We start from the raw sequence: 19,140 nt of genomic DNA, 5'->3' as shown, positions 1-19,140 counted from the left end.
TGTATGCTTTAGAAGTAGAGTACGCTAGGCTGGGAGTGCATTGCCGCATCTGTAGCGATTTAGCCCCCGGCTTCGTAAACCTTTTTTTTTTTTATTAACAAACAACTTTAAACAAGCAATAATGGAGGGGCGGGGGACAGACAAATTGTTTTTTATTTGCACAGAAAGTACATAACATGTACAAAAAAATTTACTTCCAACTAGACGTCGGGTTCATGGAACAAAAGAAACAAGCAATGCAAAACAATTGTTTCCAATGTCTTCGGTGGGGGTGACTTGCCCATTTTTAACAAAGAAAAAATCTAATGTCGACTGTTTCCGGCGTCCTTTGAGCACCTTCCTGAGGTGGCTCGTAACAACGTCATTGAAATTTTGCGGGGTTCTGCGACATTCTGCTTTGTTCGGGTGATGGAGTTCTACAAAATGATGGCTGTCGTACCGTTTAGACGTTTTCGGTTCATCTCTTCCTCCAACGTCTTCTTCTGCTCCTCCCGAAGGTGCAGGAGTTCTTCGGTTGTGAGCTCTACGCGATGCTCCTCCAGCAGGCCCCTTCCTCGCCAAAACTATCCCCAGCTAACGGCTGCGCGTTCACGAAAATAAGAAGCAACTTTTCGACTTCCTCCGAGCTCCGTGGCCTCTGTTTGGTCAACGCAGTTGCTGCTTTGCGTTGAGGGCATCCTTGTGTTTCAGAACGGTGCCGATCGTCGATTTCGCCATGCCATACTTCTTCGATAGCTCAACTACATGCTCGCCAGATTCGTGCTCGGCTATCGAATCCTTCTCGAAGTCAACAGTTTTACGCACCGGTTTCCTTTTTTTTCAGCACCAGCAGTTCCACTCGCCTTCTTTGGAGCCATGATCATGTTGCTCAATTGAAAGAAAAAAAAGTCACTACCGGACACGTCCGCGTTACGTCGTTTCCGTGTTTTTCGGGGGTGCGTCCGAAAGCACAATAACAAATCTTCGTGGGTCAGTCGGTCGGGGCGTTCGAATAACGATTTTTGTTTGAAAACCAAAGAAAAATTTCGTTTGAAAACCAATTTGTATGAAAACAGAGACGTTCGAAAACCGAGGTACCACTGTATACTCTTTTTTTTTTTTTTGGTAGGTTTGATTCTCATCTTGCCACAGAATATGTATTTTATTAATTTATCTATTTATTTATTTATTAATTTATAATATTTTGTGGGTCTTAGAAGATCAGTAAACATGTTCCAAAATGGTTGGCAAAATGGGGAACACTAAAAAAAAAAATTGCTGGCAGTGAATGAGTTGAAAAGTGCGAGTGCGCCACCTGTTGCTTTGGAGTGCACTTGACGGCCACTGACCTTTTGGGGGTGTGAGGACGGCGCGAGATCAAAGTAGAAGAAATACTCATTAACGGCGTGCGCGAAATGTTTTGGGTTGAGCGCACTGGAGAAGATTATGATGGGGGATGTAAAAGTGAAAGAAAAAACAAAAGTCAAGATGAGACAGTAATCTCATGAGGAAGCAGAGAGAGGGAAATGTCACCATCGTTTCTCAACAGCGACAAACCGAATTGAAAGCAGACCGAAAGTTAAGAAACTCCTGTGAAATATTTGAATACGCTTCTTAAACAATATCATTCACGCACCATCTCAACTTGCCGGGGGTCCAGGTTGGTGGCCGCGGCGGTCGGGACGGCGAACTGGATCTTCCTCCGCTCCTTGGGCTCCACCTCGGTCGACGCGGAGGGCTCCATGGCTCCCTGCTCTTTCCCGGAGGGCCCCGGTACTGATCCTCGACGCTCGTCTCCCCCGCGGCGGAGGGTGCAGACCGGAGAACTCCGCCGGTTGCTCAAAAGTCCGCTGCCGTCCCCCCCCACGCCCCCTTCTCCGCTCAGTCTGTGCCGCGGGAGCAGAAGCGGGCGGCGCTCGGTCCGTCGGCTCGTCCTCGCGTGAGGCTGAATGCGGAGGGGGAGGAGGGATCAAACCCTGGGTGGCCTGCAAGGGGGAGGAGAAAATTAGAGAGAGGAGAGACGAGTTTTTCCCTTTCTATCTGAGCTGAAGTGGATTTGTGATCAGAGAGTGATGACGAGGACAGGGGGGGGGTTATAAAAACTAATCTCATCACGTCACTTGAGCCTCTTTTGGCCTCTCTTTGTGAATGAGAGATTGGAGCCGAAGGGGGGCTGAGGGGGGGGGGGGGGTCTGTGGGAAAGGAGATAAACAAGTGAAGGGAACAGAGGGGACAGCGACATCATCAGATTCCTCTTCTCTAAACTTTGAATGTGGTTCACGTAAGCAGATCTTGAAGTTGAAGCCACAAGTAGGCAACGGACGCGGGATTAAACAGGAAATTGTCTGCCTCAGCGGTAAGGAAATATTAAAAATAGAGCGGCGCCACCGTTTGCAAACGACCCTCATCGATGAACGAAATCCGCCTTGAAATATTGCCGCAGGTCACAAACAATGCTTCGGTTTGTGCGCGGTTCGTGCGTCCATGTGGAACGTTCGCCTGCAGATGTGCCTATTTTTGGTGACTTGCCGGAAATTAGCCCGCAAGTATAACTCCCACGAAAATGAAAAATGCAAAAAAAATAAAGGTTTTACAGAAGCAGTGCGCAAAGATTTTACACAAAGTTCCACCTCAAAACATACATACGGTGAGGAAAATAAGTATTTGAACACCCTGCTGTATTGCAAGTTCTCCCACTTAGAAATCATGGAGGGGTCTGAAATTTTCACCGTAGGTGCATGTCCGCTGTGGGAGACATAATCTAAAAAGAAAAATCCAGAAATCATAATGTAATGTATGTAATGTAGCCTTTGTTTGCAATTACAGAGGTCAAACGTTTCCTGTAGTTGTTCTCCAGGTTTGCAAACACTGCAGGAGGGATTTTGGCCCACTCCTCCACACAGATCTTCTCTGGATCAGACGGGTTTCTGGGTTGTTGGTGAGAAACACGGAGTTTCAGCTCCCTCCAAAGATTTTCTATTGGGTTTAGGTCTGGAGACTGGCTAGGCCACGCCAGAACCTTGATACGCTTCTTACGGAGCCACTCCTTGGTTTTCCTGGCTGTGTGCCATTTGGGTCATTGTCATTTTGGAAGACCCAGCCACGACCCATCTTCAATGCTCTGACTGAGGGAAAGAGGTTGTTCCCCAAAATCTCACAAAACACCCCCAAAGCATGATGCTACCACCCCCATGCTTCACTGAAGGGATGGTGTTCTGGGGATGGAACTCGTCATTAGTCTTCCTCCAAACATGGTTAGCGGAATTATGACCAAAAAGTTCCACTTTGGTCTCATCTGACCACAAAACCTTCTCCCATGACTCATCCAAATGGTCATTGGCAAACTTAAGACGGACCTTGACATGTGCCGGTTTAAGCAGGGGAACTGGAAGTGTGCCACGCATGACTTCAAGCCATGACGTCTTAGTGTATTACCAACAGTCACCTTGGAAATGGTGGTCCCAGCTCCTTTCAGGTCCTTGACCAAGTCCTGTCGTGTAAGTCCTGGGCTGACTCCTGACCTTTCTAAGGATCATCGAGACCCCACGAGGTGATATCTTGCATGGGGCTCCACTCCGTCATGTTTAGCTTCTTCCATTTTCTGCTGATTGGTCCAATAGTGGACCTTTTTACACCAAGCTGCTTGGCACTTTCCAGTCGTTTGGAGTTGTACAATTTTGTCTCTGGTGAATTTGGACAGCTCTTTAGTCTTGACCATGCTACAAGTTTGAGTCTTACTGCTTGCATGGGATGGACAGGTGTCTTTATGCAGCTAACGACCTCGCACAGGTGCACCTGAATCAGGATCATACATGGAGTGGAGGTGGACCTTTAAAGGTGTACTAACGGGTCTTTGTGGGTCAGAATTCGAGCTGATAGACAGGTGTTCAAATACTTATTTGCAACTGTATCACACAAATAAATCGTTAAAAAAATCATACAGATACACACATACATATTAGATGATCTCTCTCACGGTGAACATGAACCTACAACGAAAATTTCAGACCCCTCATTGATTCCTAAGTGGGAGAACTTGCAATATAGCAGGGTGTTCAAATACTTATTTTCTTCGCTGTAGTTTAATTTAAAAAAAAAAAACATTTCTTCAAAGCTCCTCCAGTCCTGTGCAACCCCCCACACGCACTTACCCCCTCATTCCCGTCCATCACTCACCATCTCACCATTTTTGACGGATGAAGATGGAAGCTGGACAACCGAGCAGCTGTTGGAATATTCCAAGGAGTTTAAACTGCTCTCTGTGAATTCGCGCCAGCGTCGTTGCATAACTCGCTGTGAGTTTGGCAGCCATTCTGAGGAAGAAAAATAAATAAAATCATGAGGAACGTGTCAGAGACCGCAGAGGCCGCGGAGCCGCAGGCGACACCTCGCGATGTCGCTTATTTGTCCAATAACGCGCTTTCAACTGGACGCATCGAAACGGAGACGGTACAATTTAACAACTTAGTCGCGTCAGTTCTGCAAAAACATGCGCAACATTAAATCAAACGAATTAAAAAGCCACTAAGGCCGTTAGGTCAGCTTTAATGTGGACATTAACCACTCAAATAGTGACGTCACGTTACATATTTGCTATTTTCCTGCCCTCAGCTAGCCGTTTAGCTCCCTCATAAAACAACATTCGAGATTCCACTCCTAATCTTTATCTTCTCCTCAAAAACTGTGCTGACCTCAAATCTAAATCAACGCGACAGCGATACTCGAGTACATACGTCTGTGGCAGTAAACAACTTGATTCCAGTTGATAAACACATTCGTTATGAAAGCGTGAAAGGTTTTTCTGCTGTCAATTTCTTTTCCCTCACAGGACTTTTCCATTCAATTTGCTGTCATTTTATTGACTATATGAGGTGCATCGTTTTTTGTTTTTTTTTTTTTTCTCCCTTAAGCATACAATACGCTCGGTGATTAATTGTTGTCTACTGGAGCAGGGGCGCATATCTGATGAAATCCAGACACAAAGGAGTCTCGTCAGAGGTTCCAGGAATACGGCGAGACGATTAATCTCACTCCAAAGTATCCCTTCGGCGACGAATTGCACTTGGTGAACTCCTTATAAATCCATCAAAAGTGGAAATATGATCCAAGATTGCGTTTATTGAGAAGCAAGAGCTGGGGCATAAATCTCGGGGAGAACAATCAGGCCCGAAGGCCACAACGGCAGACTTTAACTAACTTTGAACCGGCACGAAGAAAATGATGACAATGCGAGGCTCATGTCTGCGTGGATTACGCGAGCAGGAAATCAGATTGAGGGCACCAGTAAATCTGCGCCTCCCCCCCCCCCATCCTTAATTCTGATGATAGGTTCTGTTTATTTTTTGGGTTTTTTCGGGGGAGACAAATCCTGATCCTGATATGTTGTACTCCTGGGATACTCTGTGCCATCTGCTTTGCAGCTCTGTGGGTGATTGCTGGGTCAGTTTGTACACGTGGTAAACGCACTTTGTGAAAAACATCCAAGAATCTACAATTGATTCTTCCCATAGGAAATAATACCCATAGAAAATCGTGAATTACCCCATTCACTGATTACATTTATTTATTTTTACCAATCCTCCAATATTTGCTGAAAAAACTTGCTGAATCATTATTTTTCTATTTCACAATCTGTGGCGCCCTGAGATGCCACAAGGTGGCGCCAAAACCCTGTGTGATAGAAAGCTTGTACTCTTCTGCTTTTGGATTAAAAAGGACTTTGGCACCATCTTGTGGTAGCTCCTTGTCGAGGTAGTACACTATATTGAAGAGACATCTCGATTTAGATCACTGATCTAAAAAAAAAAAAAAAAAAAAAAAAGACTGGATAGCTCATTGGCCACCAAAACTCAAGTCGCCATCCGCCATCTTGATACCCCCCCCCCCCCCCCCAAAAAAAAAAAAAAAACCAAAACATGCCAACCTGTGCGGTAATAGCCAGTTTCGTGGCTGTGAGAAAACATTCCACAGGTAAATTAGAAAGATTTACTTTGGCACTGTTAAAGTTTGTTTCTAAAGACTTTTTTTTTTTAAATTTTCTGATGATCTTAATTCACTTGACCAAAGTTTTGTTTACGGTTGTTGTCGTTCCCGTTCACTCTCTGCTTCACCTTTATAGGCTGAAGGTTATTCGTGAAAAAGCAATGTAAATATTTTCCCAAACGTCATCAGTGGATAAGCAAGAAAACACATTTTCTGTGAAATTTTTGATGAATTTCATAACACAGGACTCTGCAAATTGAATTTGATTTGCAAATGCGAGGAAACAAGTTGAAATTTTCTGTCTGTAATAGGATGTCGCAGAGACAACAAATGAACACTGCAATTAGCATGTATTTTCCCATTGCGAGTACTTATTTCCAAAAATATTTACTTAAGATTTACTTAAAAGCTAATGTTTTATGACAAAAAATGGTAAGTTTTTTGCTATGTTATGATGATAGCGCTTCACATCATATTTTTGGAAAAATTAGCATGTCACGGAAATCGGGCCCTCGGTAATATGCAATGTTTCTTGCTAGTTACGGTGTTCTGTGCCTTTCTTTTGCACTTAACCTTTTTTTGTCTTACCAAGTCTAATTAAAATCCTTCCTGTCACCAGAACCGAAAAAATGTCAAGCTCACACGACCAGTTTTAATTCTACAGACAAACTTTGAGCGAAAACCTGTAAACCGTGTCCTCCACATGTTTTGGGAGTACCAAGATGGCGTCCGACTGGCTTCAACAAATCAACCCACCGCTCAATATGTATGCGCTATCCAGTGTTTTTTTTTTTTTTGTTTTTTTTTTTAGATCAGTGGGTACATTTCACGTGCTGTATTTCCAGAAGTAATTACGTCACATACTGCAACAGTTTCCGCCGTTACAAGCTACTGGTACAGTACTTGAACGTCCTGTCAAATAACCCACGTTAAATGGTTAAATATGTAATGGCTTGTTCACCAGTTTACAAACTACTGTGCTTTAATTCATTTGTGGGTTAGTTATGGCCACATGAAGCCTTCGAAAAGACTTCAATTATTGTTTAAAGCGTCTGTTGCTCAGCGGTTGCAGAAAAATTGCACTAGATGGCGACGTACATGTGTGTTTTTTTTTTTATTATTTTTTTTGCTGTTTTTTTTATTCTTTTTTTTGCCGTTTTTTTTTTAAACAACAGGAAGCTACTTTGAACTCACTTGCGTATTTTGGGTGGGATTGGTTGTAGTTGCATAGAAACTACGATAATTATTAGGCTGTTCTTTTGTATTTCTGTTTCGATGTTTGAAATGGAGGACAACAACAACAAAATACCAGGGTGGGGTCTCAGGGATGTAGCAGGTGGGAGACATGGCGGACGTGGCGATGGGGCAGTGATTTAATTGGCACCCTCAACCCCCTCCAGCCCTTCACTCATAGCATCAATAATGCATGCTCCCCTTGTTTCGACTGCCATAATTAATCCTCTCTTACTATAATTAAAAGGCAAAAAAAAAAAAAAATCCCACAAGATGGTCGGGCTTGGCAAAGGAACCGATGAGAAAAAAAAAAAAGTCCGTCCGGCGCACGGACCGAACGGTGCGGACTTCGACGACCAAACGGATGGCTCGCATCGCTTCGCCGGTGAGGAGGCGGGCGGATGACGACGACGCCGGCGGCGACGGCTCGCCGAGTTGCGCCTGACGAGGTTTGACTCTGTTGCGGTTGAGCCAAAAACGAGCAAGTGAGGAGGAGGAGGAGAAGAAGACGAGAAAAAGAGGAGGTGGAGCCTACTGGTGCCGCAATTAAGAACCCCGTTGTCGGCCGGGCCAGCTAACGAGAATGAATATTTCAGTCACGAGCTCATGGTGGGGGCCAGGCCCACCTACACACAAGCACACACATACACACATTACCAGATTGTAGCCAAGACTTGCAGAATCATTCAAGATGCTATCAAAAAATAATCATAAAAAATCCGCCACACTGCCCAAACACCATGCAATCTATAATATTGTACTTGAGTGCAACAATTAACTCGAAGAATTAAACAATTTCTGCAGCATGATTTAATGCCGCAAAGCAATTCATTGTGCCGCTCCTTCTGGTGTGTCAGCAGAGGCCACCGGGAGGCGGTAGAACGAGGCTGGGCGATTAACGCGATTCTGGCTTTTCACTGTCGTACAAACATAAGCGGAGAAAAAGGATTCATGCGCTGAATAGTGCCTGAGTGTATGCAAGTTCCTGCGTTGCGGAAGCACCCTGAATGCACCTGCGTGGCACATGACGCGTGAGTCGGTCTTATGGGAATCTACCTTAAGGTGTTTAATGACACCCCAGTCGCGCGACAAAAAGAAATAATTGAATTTAAATGCAAGATATTTCATTTTATTAACCTCAGCAGATACATTTTCGCATTCACTGGACTATTGGAAAAATCGCAAAAATTGGTTACAGGTGGGATTCTACCATCCAATAACAAATATTCACACACAAACGTATGTCATAAGACATACGGACAATAGAACAATAATCACAGGCTAATATTCTTCCTAATCTGTGAATAATTTGTTTTATTGATAATGTACAAATCTGAGTTTTTCTCTTCTTTTATTTTTTTAGCTTAATGGTAAGAACTGCGCACCTCCATCCATGTACTCCGCTGCCCCCCCCCCCAAGAGGCCAAGATACATACACACAGCAGGTATTTCTTTTTAAGTATTGTTTTTTTTCTTGCTATTATTTTATTATTACATATATTAAGGTTATTTTACTTGTTAAGTTAAATTATATTTCAAGTAGAACATTTGGTAGTTCAATAAATAATAATCAATCAATAACCCGGTTTATTTATTGTGACTTCAGTGCAGATAAAAATAATTGTAAAAATAATACAATATACTATTAATAATATAACAATAATCGAAATCATGCAGACTTCAATGAAGAGGAATGTACTCCTTTTACTATGACTCTAAGTGGCTAAATAAAATGCTGTCACCAGTCATTTTTGATATAGGACAAACATATGCCTGTGAGTACTGTTATATTTTCTGTCTAGGTGTGCTGCTCCACCTTTTGAGTCCATTGTTTCTAAAGTGCAACTATCGATGCTAACCGTTAGCATGTCAATGGCATTTTGTGTTAGAGGCTCGATGAACGTTCCTAAAACAGAGTTGTCTGGTTTTAAATACACTTGTACAGTAACATTTATACTACATATATAATTATAATGAGTATTATATTATCTGTCTGTATATGTTTAATAACACTGCATGTACAGTTAGTAAGGGTTTTAGGATGTCAGAAACTAATTGATTCGCTTTAAATGATATCCCATGGGGAAACATTTGTACTGTATTGGTTTTAGGTTGTGAATGTTTGTTTTTATTTATTTACATTGTACTAAAGCTGGCGTTTGAATTGAATTTTTCAGTGTTTCTTTCACTGTATATAAATATGCATCCAAGCTCCTTTAGTGGGCGTAGTAGGTGCCCGCCGCTTGGCCGCCTGCCAGCAAGCGACACAGCTGGCAGGGCACGGCATGGATGTGTGGGTGGGGGGTTGTCTGGGGGGGTCGTGTGGAGCCTAAATTTAATCCGCTTCAACCTTTCGCACCTCGACTCTCCGACCTACGCTTCTTAACCGACGCCCGCACGTAGCCTCGGCGCTTCCTCCGAAACCTCCGCCACCGACTCCCCCCTCCTCCAGCTCTAGACGTCCTCCGCCCCATCTCCACTTGATTTATCGCGCTAAAATACCACTGTGCTAATTAGTCGAGTAATTAATTAATAGGCATTTGCATTTGTGCATACGCAATTAGTGGCTTTGGTGAAAGGAAGAGTGCAGATGGGGTCCGGGATGCCGGCTAGTGCGTGTATACGGTACGTGTGGGTGTTGGTAATAGGTCCAAAAAGACGAGACAAGTGCAGTTCTGATGGCGGATCGAGGGGGAACACTAAGAAGGTGTGGCTTGACGACTTTGACCAGCTCCTGGATTCCAATCAATGGAAAAAGAAGATATAAAAACATTGGTTTTCTTTTCCCTTTTCTTTTATTGAAATCATTTTTGATTAGCTTAGCAAAAGAAACAGCAGGTGGCCTCCCCACTTGCGACTAATCTACGTACAAACACAAAGTCGTCGAGAGAATGGCGGCAAATTGAGAGAACCGAGAGACGACGTCGTGGTGCCAAAATGCCAAAGACGTGCTTTTCGAGGACCTTAATATATCATAGCAATTATCATCAGCTAATAAGAAAATTTCCCAACTCCGAGCCATCTGAGTGGAACGCTAGCTAGAAATTCCCTCTGAATGCAAAACGATAAAAAAGGAGAAACGAGTCCGGGTCAATCACGCTAATCAATGCATCCTTGAAAACAACAGCAGCCAGACGCGGCGGGCTAAAGTGGCGCTCTTGACATTTAGCATCCGTTTTGGCAAGGTCACGTCAAGGTTGTTTGGGACGTCCCCCTGCCAACCTTCGCCTTGGCACCGCTCGGCTGGCACGGAGGCGGGTTTTCTTAATTACTGCAATTATTATTAGCGTGCTTGGGCATGCCCAACTTTGTGGGATTGCTAATAACAAGCCCACCTGTCGAACTCTCTTCTCTTGTCGTTGTTATGGACTTTCTCTGTTTTGACAGTAAGCAAACTGCATGAATTGTCCTTGCACATCTTTAGCTTTTTGCTTAACTAGCACCTGTTCACATTCTCCTGACTAAACGATGGAATTTCACCCGTTGTGAACGTAATCTAGCAAATTTTTCCCCCGAGCACTTTGCAGGCATCACATTCGTCCCAATGTGCGTATTGTTGGTGTTGAGCCATCTTTGCATAAGCCAGCCGTGTTAAACTCATTTTTGTCAAGGGCCGCGTTGTAGTCACAGTTTCCCTCAGAGGGCCGTTATGACCGCAAAAACATAAAAATCTTTAATCGCCTCATGATTTTTACACGTGAAATTTACATACTACTTTTGGAAATCAACGGTAACGGTGTTTTTAACCATTGTTCATGTTTGGTAACGCAAAAACTGCTTATATCGTCGAGGTTTTTGTTTATGATATAAAACTGAACATATGTGCATGAATGTGAGGGGCGGAGGAGAAAGAGTGAAGCTCCTGGGAGAAGAGATAGCGAGGGTGGACGACTTCAAATACTTGGGTTCAACAATCCGGAGCAATGGAGAGTGTGGTAAGGAAGTGAAGAAACAGGTCCAAGCGGTGTGGAAGAGTTGGCAGAAGGTGTCTGGTGTTCTATGTGACAGAAGAGTACCCGCTAGGATGAAGGGCAAAGTTTATAAAAAAGTGGTGAGGCCGGCCGTGATGTATGGATTAGAAACGGTGGCACTGAAGAGACGACAGGAAGCAGAACTGGAGTGAGCAGGTTGGATAGGATTAGAAATGAGCTCATTAGAGGGACAGCCAAAGTTGGATGTTTTGGAGACAAGATTCGAGAGAGCAGACTTCGATGGTTTGGACATGTCCAGAGGCGAGAGAGTGTGTGTATTGGTAGAAGGGTGACGAGGATGGAGCTGCCAAGGATGAGAAAGCGAGAGGAAGACCAAAGAAAAGGTTGATGGATGTTGTGAGGGAGGACATGAGGACAGTGGGTGGTAGAGAAGAAGATGCACGAGATAGGCTTCGATGGAAAAAGATGACACACTGTGGCGACCCCTAACGGGATGAGCCGAAAGGAAAAGAAGAAGAAGTTTTCATTCATAATACATGACAATTTTAAATTTTGGTACAGACTTTCACAAGAATCATGGAAGTTGACGCAGATGATTTGCCTTGGTGGGCCATATAAAATCACGCAGTGGGCCGGATCTAGCCCACGGTCCAGTACACAACCAAATGGGAATTGACCGTGCCGTTTCAATACTTTCGAAGGGCACCACCTGTCATGAACTGAGATGGTACAAGTGTTTCCTAATGAACACTCAGTTGCGGTACGGTGGCCCTGCTTTTTGGTCTCCATACCCCCAAAAGGTCAGGATTGGTGATCGTGCAAACAGATCTATGTCCCCAAAACGTCATGAATACAAACACACATATACACACACACAGTACATGTAAACTGGTTTGCTTCCAGGTTGACATCCCCGCATCCCATTAGGGCTGAACACATTAGTGAACAGGCATCATCACAAAGCCCGCAAAAAAAAAAAAAATTCCCTCTGCTTACACGTACACGCGCAGGGGCGACCCGGACGAGGAGGCGACAAGCTCGCGCCGCCACCACGTCACCGCCTCCCTCGGCGTGGCGACGCTCTCCGCCAGCCAAATTGGATGAGGCGCTCATGGAGCTCATTTCTCCTGCATTAACTGCACTAATGTGAACTAAATAGAGATCTCAGTGCAGGGACAGAGAAAAAGCGGGTGCGCGAGAGGCCGCCGTGCCAACTCCCCCCCCCCCCTCCCTTCTCCCACCTCACATGGAGACACCCCCCCCCTTTCTTCATTGTTGGCACACCTGCGTCTCACGTTGTCATCTTCAGACTACCCTAACCCCAAAACCAGCAGCACCTAGCAAGTTTCGTTTGTGCCGTATTGGACCCTGGAGAGACTCACGGGTGTTGTGCGTTGCTAACTAAAACAGCAGCACCCCACCCAATGAGTCACTCAGACGAATTAAAATGTGGAATTTTACAGCAAATGAAAACAACTCTCCATCACATCCCTGCGTGATGTAGAAACGTGAGTATTGTGGATTTGTGGTCGCCCCAAAATGTGCGTCTCGCTAACCAAAAAAGCAGCACATAAGAAACCTCATTCCACAAGTTGGGGACGGCTTCACCGCACACTATGAAAGATGATTTAAGTCACGAGGAGATGCAGTTTATAATGATAATTAGTGTTCAGATAGACTTGCGATTGCTTCACATTGTTTACGTAGCTAACCAAAACAGCAGCACGTGAACAATCTGAGGAATTAGTCGTTCTCTACGCAGTATTAATCATGTACGTCTTTGATGCCAATTAGTGTTCCTGTAAACTGGAATTTATGTGGTGGTGCATCGCTAACCAAAACAGCAGTCACGTCAAAAGTGTTTAACGCCCTTGCACGCCATTAAATGTGACGTTACGTTATGTGGTGACAACATTAGCGTTGGGTAGATTGGCAAATCCACAGCACCGCCACAATATTGAGCACATCTTCGTTTATGTTTCGGAGAAAAAAATAATACCAAATCTTACCAGAAGAGTACAAAATGGTGGAATGACTCACTCCAATTTTATTTATTTTTTAAAATCTGGGCCAGGCTGCTTTAATCAGCCAATATTCGCCCTTTTCAAACAATTTTTGGGGGGCCGATTTTTCTACATTAATATGACAACATAAGACCCAAAAAAATATGGCTGATTTTCCTCTTTGGAGTAATGTGCAATAATAAAGGACAAAGTCACATGCTTTGCCTGTAATTCATCTTTGTTTTATTAAGGGAGGAAAAAAATAAAAGTAATTTTAATCAGGAGATATTTCTTTATTGCACCCTGCCTCCTGCCCGTTGACAACTGGGATAGGTTCCAGCACTCCTGCGACCCTTGTGAGGATAAGTGGCTAAGGAAATGGGTGGATGAATATTTCTTTATATGTAAATGAATCGGATAAAAATAAAAAAAAAATCCAAATCGTGTGGTATTTAGTATGGAGTGAGGTCTCTTGTCCCAACATTTTTGCCGACCCCCCATCACAGATTTTTCATCAAGTGGGTCATCGGAACAAAACGCCCGACGGAGGCCTCGCCGGTCCGCATAGCATCATTGGATCCAATTAGGTAAATAAATAAACAATATGCCTTCTGCTCGGGCGGCCTTAATGCTTTGCTAATGCCCCCTCCCACCGCCCCCGCCCCCCCCCCCCAACAGTGGCCGCGGTGTGGCAGGCATGCAAGCTGCACCTTCCCCACTTAATTGATGTAATTGTAGGATAAGCCGCCTACAGTCTTATGCGGACGCTAAACTGATTAATCGCTTGTGTTAATATGATTTAATAGCGGGTGATCTGTTTAATGCAGTTAGCCGTGCAATGCGTGCTATTTAGAATAACTAGTTCGACTCCTATACAAGGATATGTATTTTGAATGTATTATTTTAAGGTTTGGGTCAAACATTTTTTGTTTTGACGACCACCATTTTATTTGCTTGTCGATTTGATGTGTGTGTTTTTTTCCCTTTTTTTGCTGCCTTTGTGCGCACTAGTGTGGCGACAGATGGCGAAGCCCTCCACCACCACCACCTCCTCTTCCTCCTCTCTCGCTATAGCCCTCCATCTCTCTATCTCTCCATCCCTCTCGCTCCACCCCTCCAGGGAGGCCAGATCCCTCCGAATGCGGGCGCATGTCAATCAGCGGGCCCCTCATGTGATGGCTCTTGCCGGTGACGTGCAGCCATATGGGCGCTGGCATCGCAGCCTTATAGCTGGGATCGAACCTCTCTCGCTTTCTCTCTCTCTCTTTTTCGCGCTCACCCTATCCCTCGGAGGGAGGGGGGCGGAGGGGGGGAGAGGCACCCAGTGAAGGAAGAACCCGCGCGTGGTACGCACCTGCACGCCGACACCGAGCGACGATGCCGCTTCGGTCCCTTAAGATGGTGGTCTGAGGGAGGGAAAGGACAAAAAAAAAAAAAAAAGAAAAAAGGACGTCCTTCCCCTTTCCCTCCTCCCCTGACTCCTGCATCCCCCCCCTCCCATCCCAAGAGAAGAGCTTGACCGCAGGTGAGTTTGCAAGCGAACGCGGAGATGAGATTAAAAAAAAAAAAATCCGGATGCTCCCGAACGCACCTTTTTTTTTTTGGGGGGGGGGGTGATTGGAAGGACGGAACGTGAGCGAGGGACGTGTTTTGCGGGCATGGATGCCATCTGAAGCGCCACTTTCTTGTGTGTAACCTCATCGAATCCACGTCGTGTGGATGGGTAAGCGATATTTTTGTCTCGTGCATTTACGGACCGTTTGGGTGCCGATCGAACTGCATCGATCAACGCCCGGCGCCGCGTTGGGTCCGCGCTTGCTCGACCCGCCAATTTCGATTAGAATAATCCACGTTTTTGATAAAATACTTAATAAAAATCCAATATTGGCGGCGTGTTTTCGTTGGTTCGGAAGCTGGCTAAGTCGGCAAACGCGAGCAAATCAATCCACTTTTTTCGATACCGTCACCAAATCGAATTAACGCGCATGGCGACACGTTCAAATGTCGGATTTTTTTTATTTCCCCGGCAAAATTTGATTTGCATTATACTCATAAAAATTAAATGTGCGCGTATCTTCATTAAATCACAGCCCACGGCCCACTTTTATATATTTAACGAGCTCTAAAAGCCCTACAAAGCTACAGTACGTTTGTCCATCTGGAAAGGCGCACGCATGCGTGCCCCGCGGATTGCGCGTGTGAAATCAATTTCATGTTTTTGCATGCTTGGCCTGTTAATTGTTTTTGCTTCTAATTGCTGCGACGAAAGAAGACGACAGTGCGTGGATTTAAAAAAGGAGATTTTTGCCCCTGGCGTGCGCGCGCGCGAACACACACACACATTTATATATAGGGATAGTTACCACAATGTGCTTTACCGTGCAAAATGATTGCAGAAATCGGAAATGTATATATTTTTTGCCAATTCAGTTAGTAGTAACAGCTTCACATTTATTTTGATTTTCAGCATTTTCCGTTACGTCCGGGGTCAAATTTGAAAAGCGAGAAAAAATTTTTGAAAATGTAAAAAAAGAAGAACAGGATGGCCTTGATCTTTTCTGTTTCAATGCAGTTTGTGTGTTAAAGCGGATTTCAAATATGTAACAATTTCTCTGCTATATTTTTGTTGCCAACATTGTTCACTATGCTGTCACACACCAACCAATTTTAATATTTCACATTGGAGGGGGGAACAGGAAATCTCAAAAAAAAAAAAGCAAAAATGTTCTCTAAAAATCAATTATTTTAAATTTGGGATTGTTCATTATTCACAAAATGTGCACCCAACAAACATTATAACAAAAGGCTAAAAAATATATATACAGAAGAACAGAAACTAAACTACAATGCTTTATTTTTTAAAGTTATTATATTGAGCTTCATTTTTCTCATCTATTTGTATTCAATAATGTCATATTGCAGTATGGATTTAATATTTAGTCTTTACAGAAGGCAGTACATCCAATTAGATTTGGGGGGGGGGGGAAATTGGGGGAGAAAAGCCTTCTGTCGTTCTATGACAAGATCTGTCGGGGATGAATAGTGTTGGAATGCAGCCAGGAGTGGATGCCCCCCTCCCTCCACGACCCCCCCCCCTTCCTCACCCCCCTCATGGGACCTGTAGTCTGCCCCCACCCCTGCCAGAGGACATTATGATTCAAATGTAAAAATTAGATAGAATTTCCTAAAAAGTGAAGCATGATAAACGGTCTTCCAGGGCTGAGGTTAAATGTTAAAAAAAAAAAAAATGTACTCCCTCTTTTCCTGTCCATAATTCATATAATTTGATATCTTGGCAGTCTATCACGAATGTAACGGAACAACATGAAAGAAAACAAACGTCTCGTCTCGTCTGCCAAGTCCTCGACTCCGTTTGTGCGTTTTCAAAAAGGTTCAAACCGGTTTTGTGGTCTCACCGCCCGATTGTCGTAAGGGTGTCTTGAGGTCCACATCCGCCGACTTCAGACTTGCAGGATCTCTTCGAAACCCAACTGGGGTGCCACACTGCGAAAGTCTCTTTCTTCTGTTCTTCCTTTCCACCCATCTCGTTTGAAATCAATTTCTCGAGTTGTCGTCCTTCCAGTTTGACAAATTTTCTGTCTTCAAAAGTTAATTGTACATTTGCCATTATTTCAGATTATCCGAGACAAAAAAAAAAGAATAACGGGCAGTCAAAAAGTGAGTACCGTTATTTTTTAGTACCCCACCCAAAACTACAAGTAATTAACACCCCTCCTAAAAAGATTTCTAATAGTTTAAATTTAAAAAATGGCTTACAGATTGAGAAGAAAATGCCACGTGCAAAGTACATGCGGCAGAAAGTCTAACAACCCAGGCTAAACATAGCTCCTCCCCAACATACAAAGAATTGTCTCACGGTCGTGATGATCCACTTGAATGTACTTCCTTGAACCGAGTGTACTACACGAGTTTTCTATTTCGATCGGCCTTTGGTGCCGCATTGTGACATTTCGGTTTTTCAGCCCACAATGTAGCATAAATGTACAAATAGGGAATTGCAAATGGACATCTTACTGTTTTGTTCACGTGCATCATTAAATATCAAGTTTAAAAAAAACTCTATTTTAGTCTGCTAAGCTTTTTTCTCTGGTTTGACCCCGTGATATTCAAAATGCAAGACTCAGAGCAGCTGCCGCGTTAATTTTGCTCAGCAGTAGAGGGCGATGTGGCCAAACATGGCGCCCCCCTGTGATTGACACAAATGGATTAATTCATCTGTTTATGATTCTGCGCACGTAATGTGAATCCGAATAACGTGTGAAGACTAATGGTGGCACATGCTGTACGTTTCTGGGTTTAGTTACCCTTGAACAAAAAGTTTGATGCGTTCGGTGTCTAAATTCGGGTTCCTTTTTTCCCCCCCTCCGTTCCAGAAACAAGATGCTGACGAGGCTTTTCAACGACCCCTCCCTGCTCCCCGACGTGCAGAAATATTCGGGCTGGGCGGACGACAGCGACGACGACGACAAGCTCAAAGACGACGACGGGGACACGAGGGACAACATGGACGCCTCCTCCGAGCTGCGGGCCGGCAGCCGGACCCACTCGGAGCACGCCGGCGAGGACGAAGAAGAGGAGGAGGACGACGGCGCGGAGGACGACGACTGCGACGGCGAGGACGCCGAGGGCGAGCGCCCCAAGAAGCGGGGCCCCAAGAAGCGCAAGATGACGCAGGCCCGCATCGAGCGCTCCAAGATGCGACGCATCAAGGCCAACGCCCGCGAGCGCACCCGCATGCACGACCTGAACTCGGCGCTGGACAACCTGCGCAAGGTGGTCCCCTGCTACTCCAAGACGCAGAAACTCTCCAAAATCGAGACCCTGCGCCTGGCCAAGAATTACATCTGGGCCCTGTCGGAGATCCTGCGCTCGGGGAAGCGCCCGGACCTGGTGTCCTACGTGCAGACCCTGTGCAAGGGTCTCTCGCAGCCCACCACCAACCTGGTAGCCGGCTGCCTGCAGCTCAACTCGCGCAACTTCCTGACGGAGACGCAGTGCCCCGAGGGGGGGCGCTACGGCTCGGGCTCCTTCGCCATGCACTCGTACCCGTACCAGTGCGCCCGGCTGTCCAGCCCGCACTGCCGCCAGGGCTCGAACTCGCACCCGCTGGGCTCGCACGGCTACTGCGGCGCGTACGACTCGGCTTACGGCGGGGGCGGCGGCTCCCCGGAGTACAACAGCCCCGAGTACGAGGGCCCCCTGAGCCCGCCGCTGTGCGTCAACGGGAACTTTGCCCTCAAGCACCAAGGCGCGGGGTCGCCCGACCATGACAAGCCGTACCACTACTCTATGCACTACTCGGGGCTGCCCGGATCCAGGCCCGGCGGCGGGGCCCACAACCTGGTGTTCGGCTCCTCGGGGGCCCGCGGCGGCATTCACTCGGAAAACGTCCTGCCTTACCACGACGTGCACCTGCACCACGAGCGGGCACCCGCCTACGACGAACTCAACGCATTTTTCCACAACTGAAACACGACGGAACGCCGCCGCCGCCGCCTTGCTGGCCACAATCGTGACTTCATTTTCATTTTTTTCACATTTTCAGTTCTTGTTGTGTGCAATCGTCAGGGAAATGAGAGCCGAGGCGCATGAAAACATTCTGCGCCTAACAGAGAAAGATTTGCATTTCTCAACTTTTATTTTTTAGGGCTGCACCTAACATTTTTTCTTTTTCAAAGAATCGATTCATCTTCGACTATTGCTTTGATTATTCGAGGGGTCAATTTTAATTTTTTTGTGTATTTCAAATTGGCAGCGTAGAAAAAGAATCAACAAAACCTGATTAGGATTTGTAAAAAAATGTTGATCACTGTTTTCCAAAGTAAAAGCTGATGTTTGCAAATGTCTTATTTTGATGAAAAAAAAAACAAAGACAATCAGTCTGCGATCACGGAAGATTGCAGAAATCAGAGAATGTTTATTTACTCCTGAGGGAATTGAATTAAAATTAAGATTTGGGCAACATTAAGTTGGTGTCTCTAAATTGTTAC

At 45.2% G+C, this 19,140-nt stretch overlaps 2 protein-coding genes across 8 annotated transcripts in view; one reads left to right on the top strand and one right to left on the bottom strand.

The window, feature by feature from the left end:
- Positions 1-19,140, bottom strand: part of ppp1r1b (protein phosphatase 1, regulatory (inhibitor) subunit 1B) — a 50,833-nt gene that overhangs the window by 16,633 nt on the left and 15,060 nt on the right. For 6 of the 7 annotated variants that reach the window (XM_061846694.1, XM_061846693.1, XM_061846699.1 and 3 more), the window contains exons 3-4: positions 4,156-4,292; positions 1,616-1,964 (exon numbers count right to left, since the gene is read on the bottom strand). In XM_061846694.1, the coding sequence (XP_061702678.1) occupies positions 1,616-1,723 (108 nt within the window). In that variant the 5' untranslated portion in view covers positions 1,724-1,964; positions 4,156-4,292. The remainder of the gene's footprint in view (positions 1-1,615; positions 1,965-4,155; positions 4,293-19,140) is intronic. The other variant, XM_061846696.1, reaches the window with a different exon arrangement.
- On the top strand, positions 14,470-18,880 carry neurod2 (neuronal differentiation 2). Its single transcript, XM_061846692.1, has 2 exons — positions 14,470-14,654; positions 17,524-18,880. Exon 2 carries the CDS (start codon positions 17,531-17,533, stop codon positions 18,617-18,619), a length of 1,089 nt encoding a protein of 362 aa, XP_061702676.1. The 5' UTR covers positions 14,470-14,654; positions 17,524-17,530; the 3' UTR covers positions 18,620-18,880.

This window comes from Syngnathoides biaculeatus, chromosome 16, assembly GCF_019802595.1.
Source record: "Syngnathoides biaculeatus isolate LvHL_M chromosome 16, ASM1980259v1, whole genome shotgun sequence".
NCBI lineage: Eukaryota > Metazoa > Chordata > Actinopteri > Syngnathiformes > Syngnathidae > Syngnathoides > Syngnathoides biaculeatus.
The sequence above is the reverse complement of the archived record's forward strand: the minus strand, read 5'-3'. Positions and strand labels throughout refer to the sequence as shown.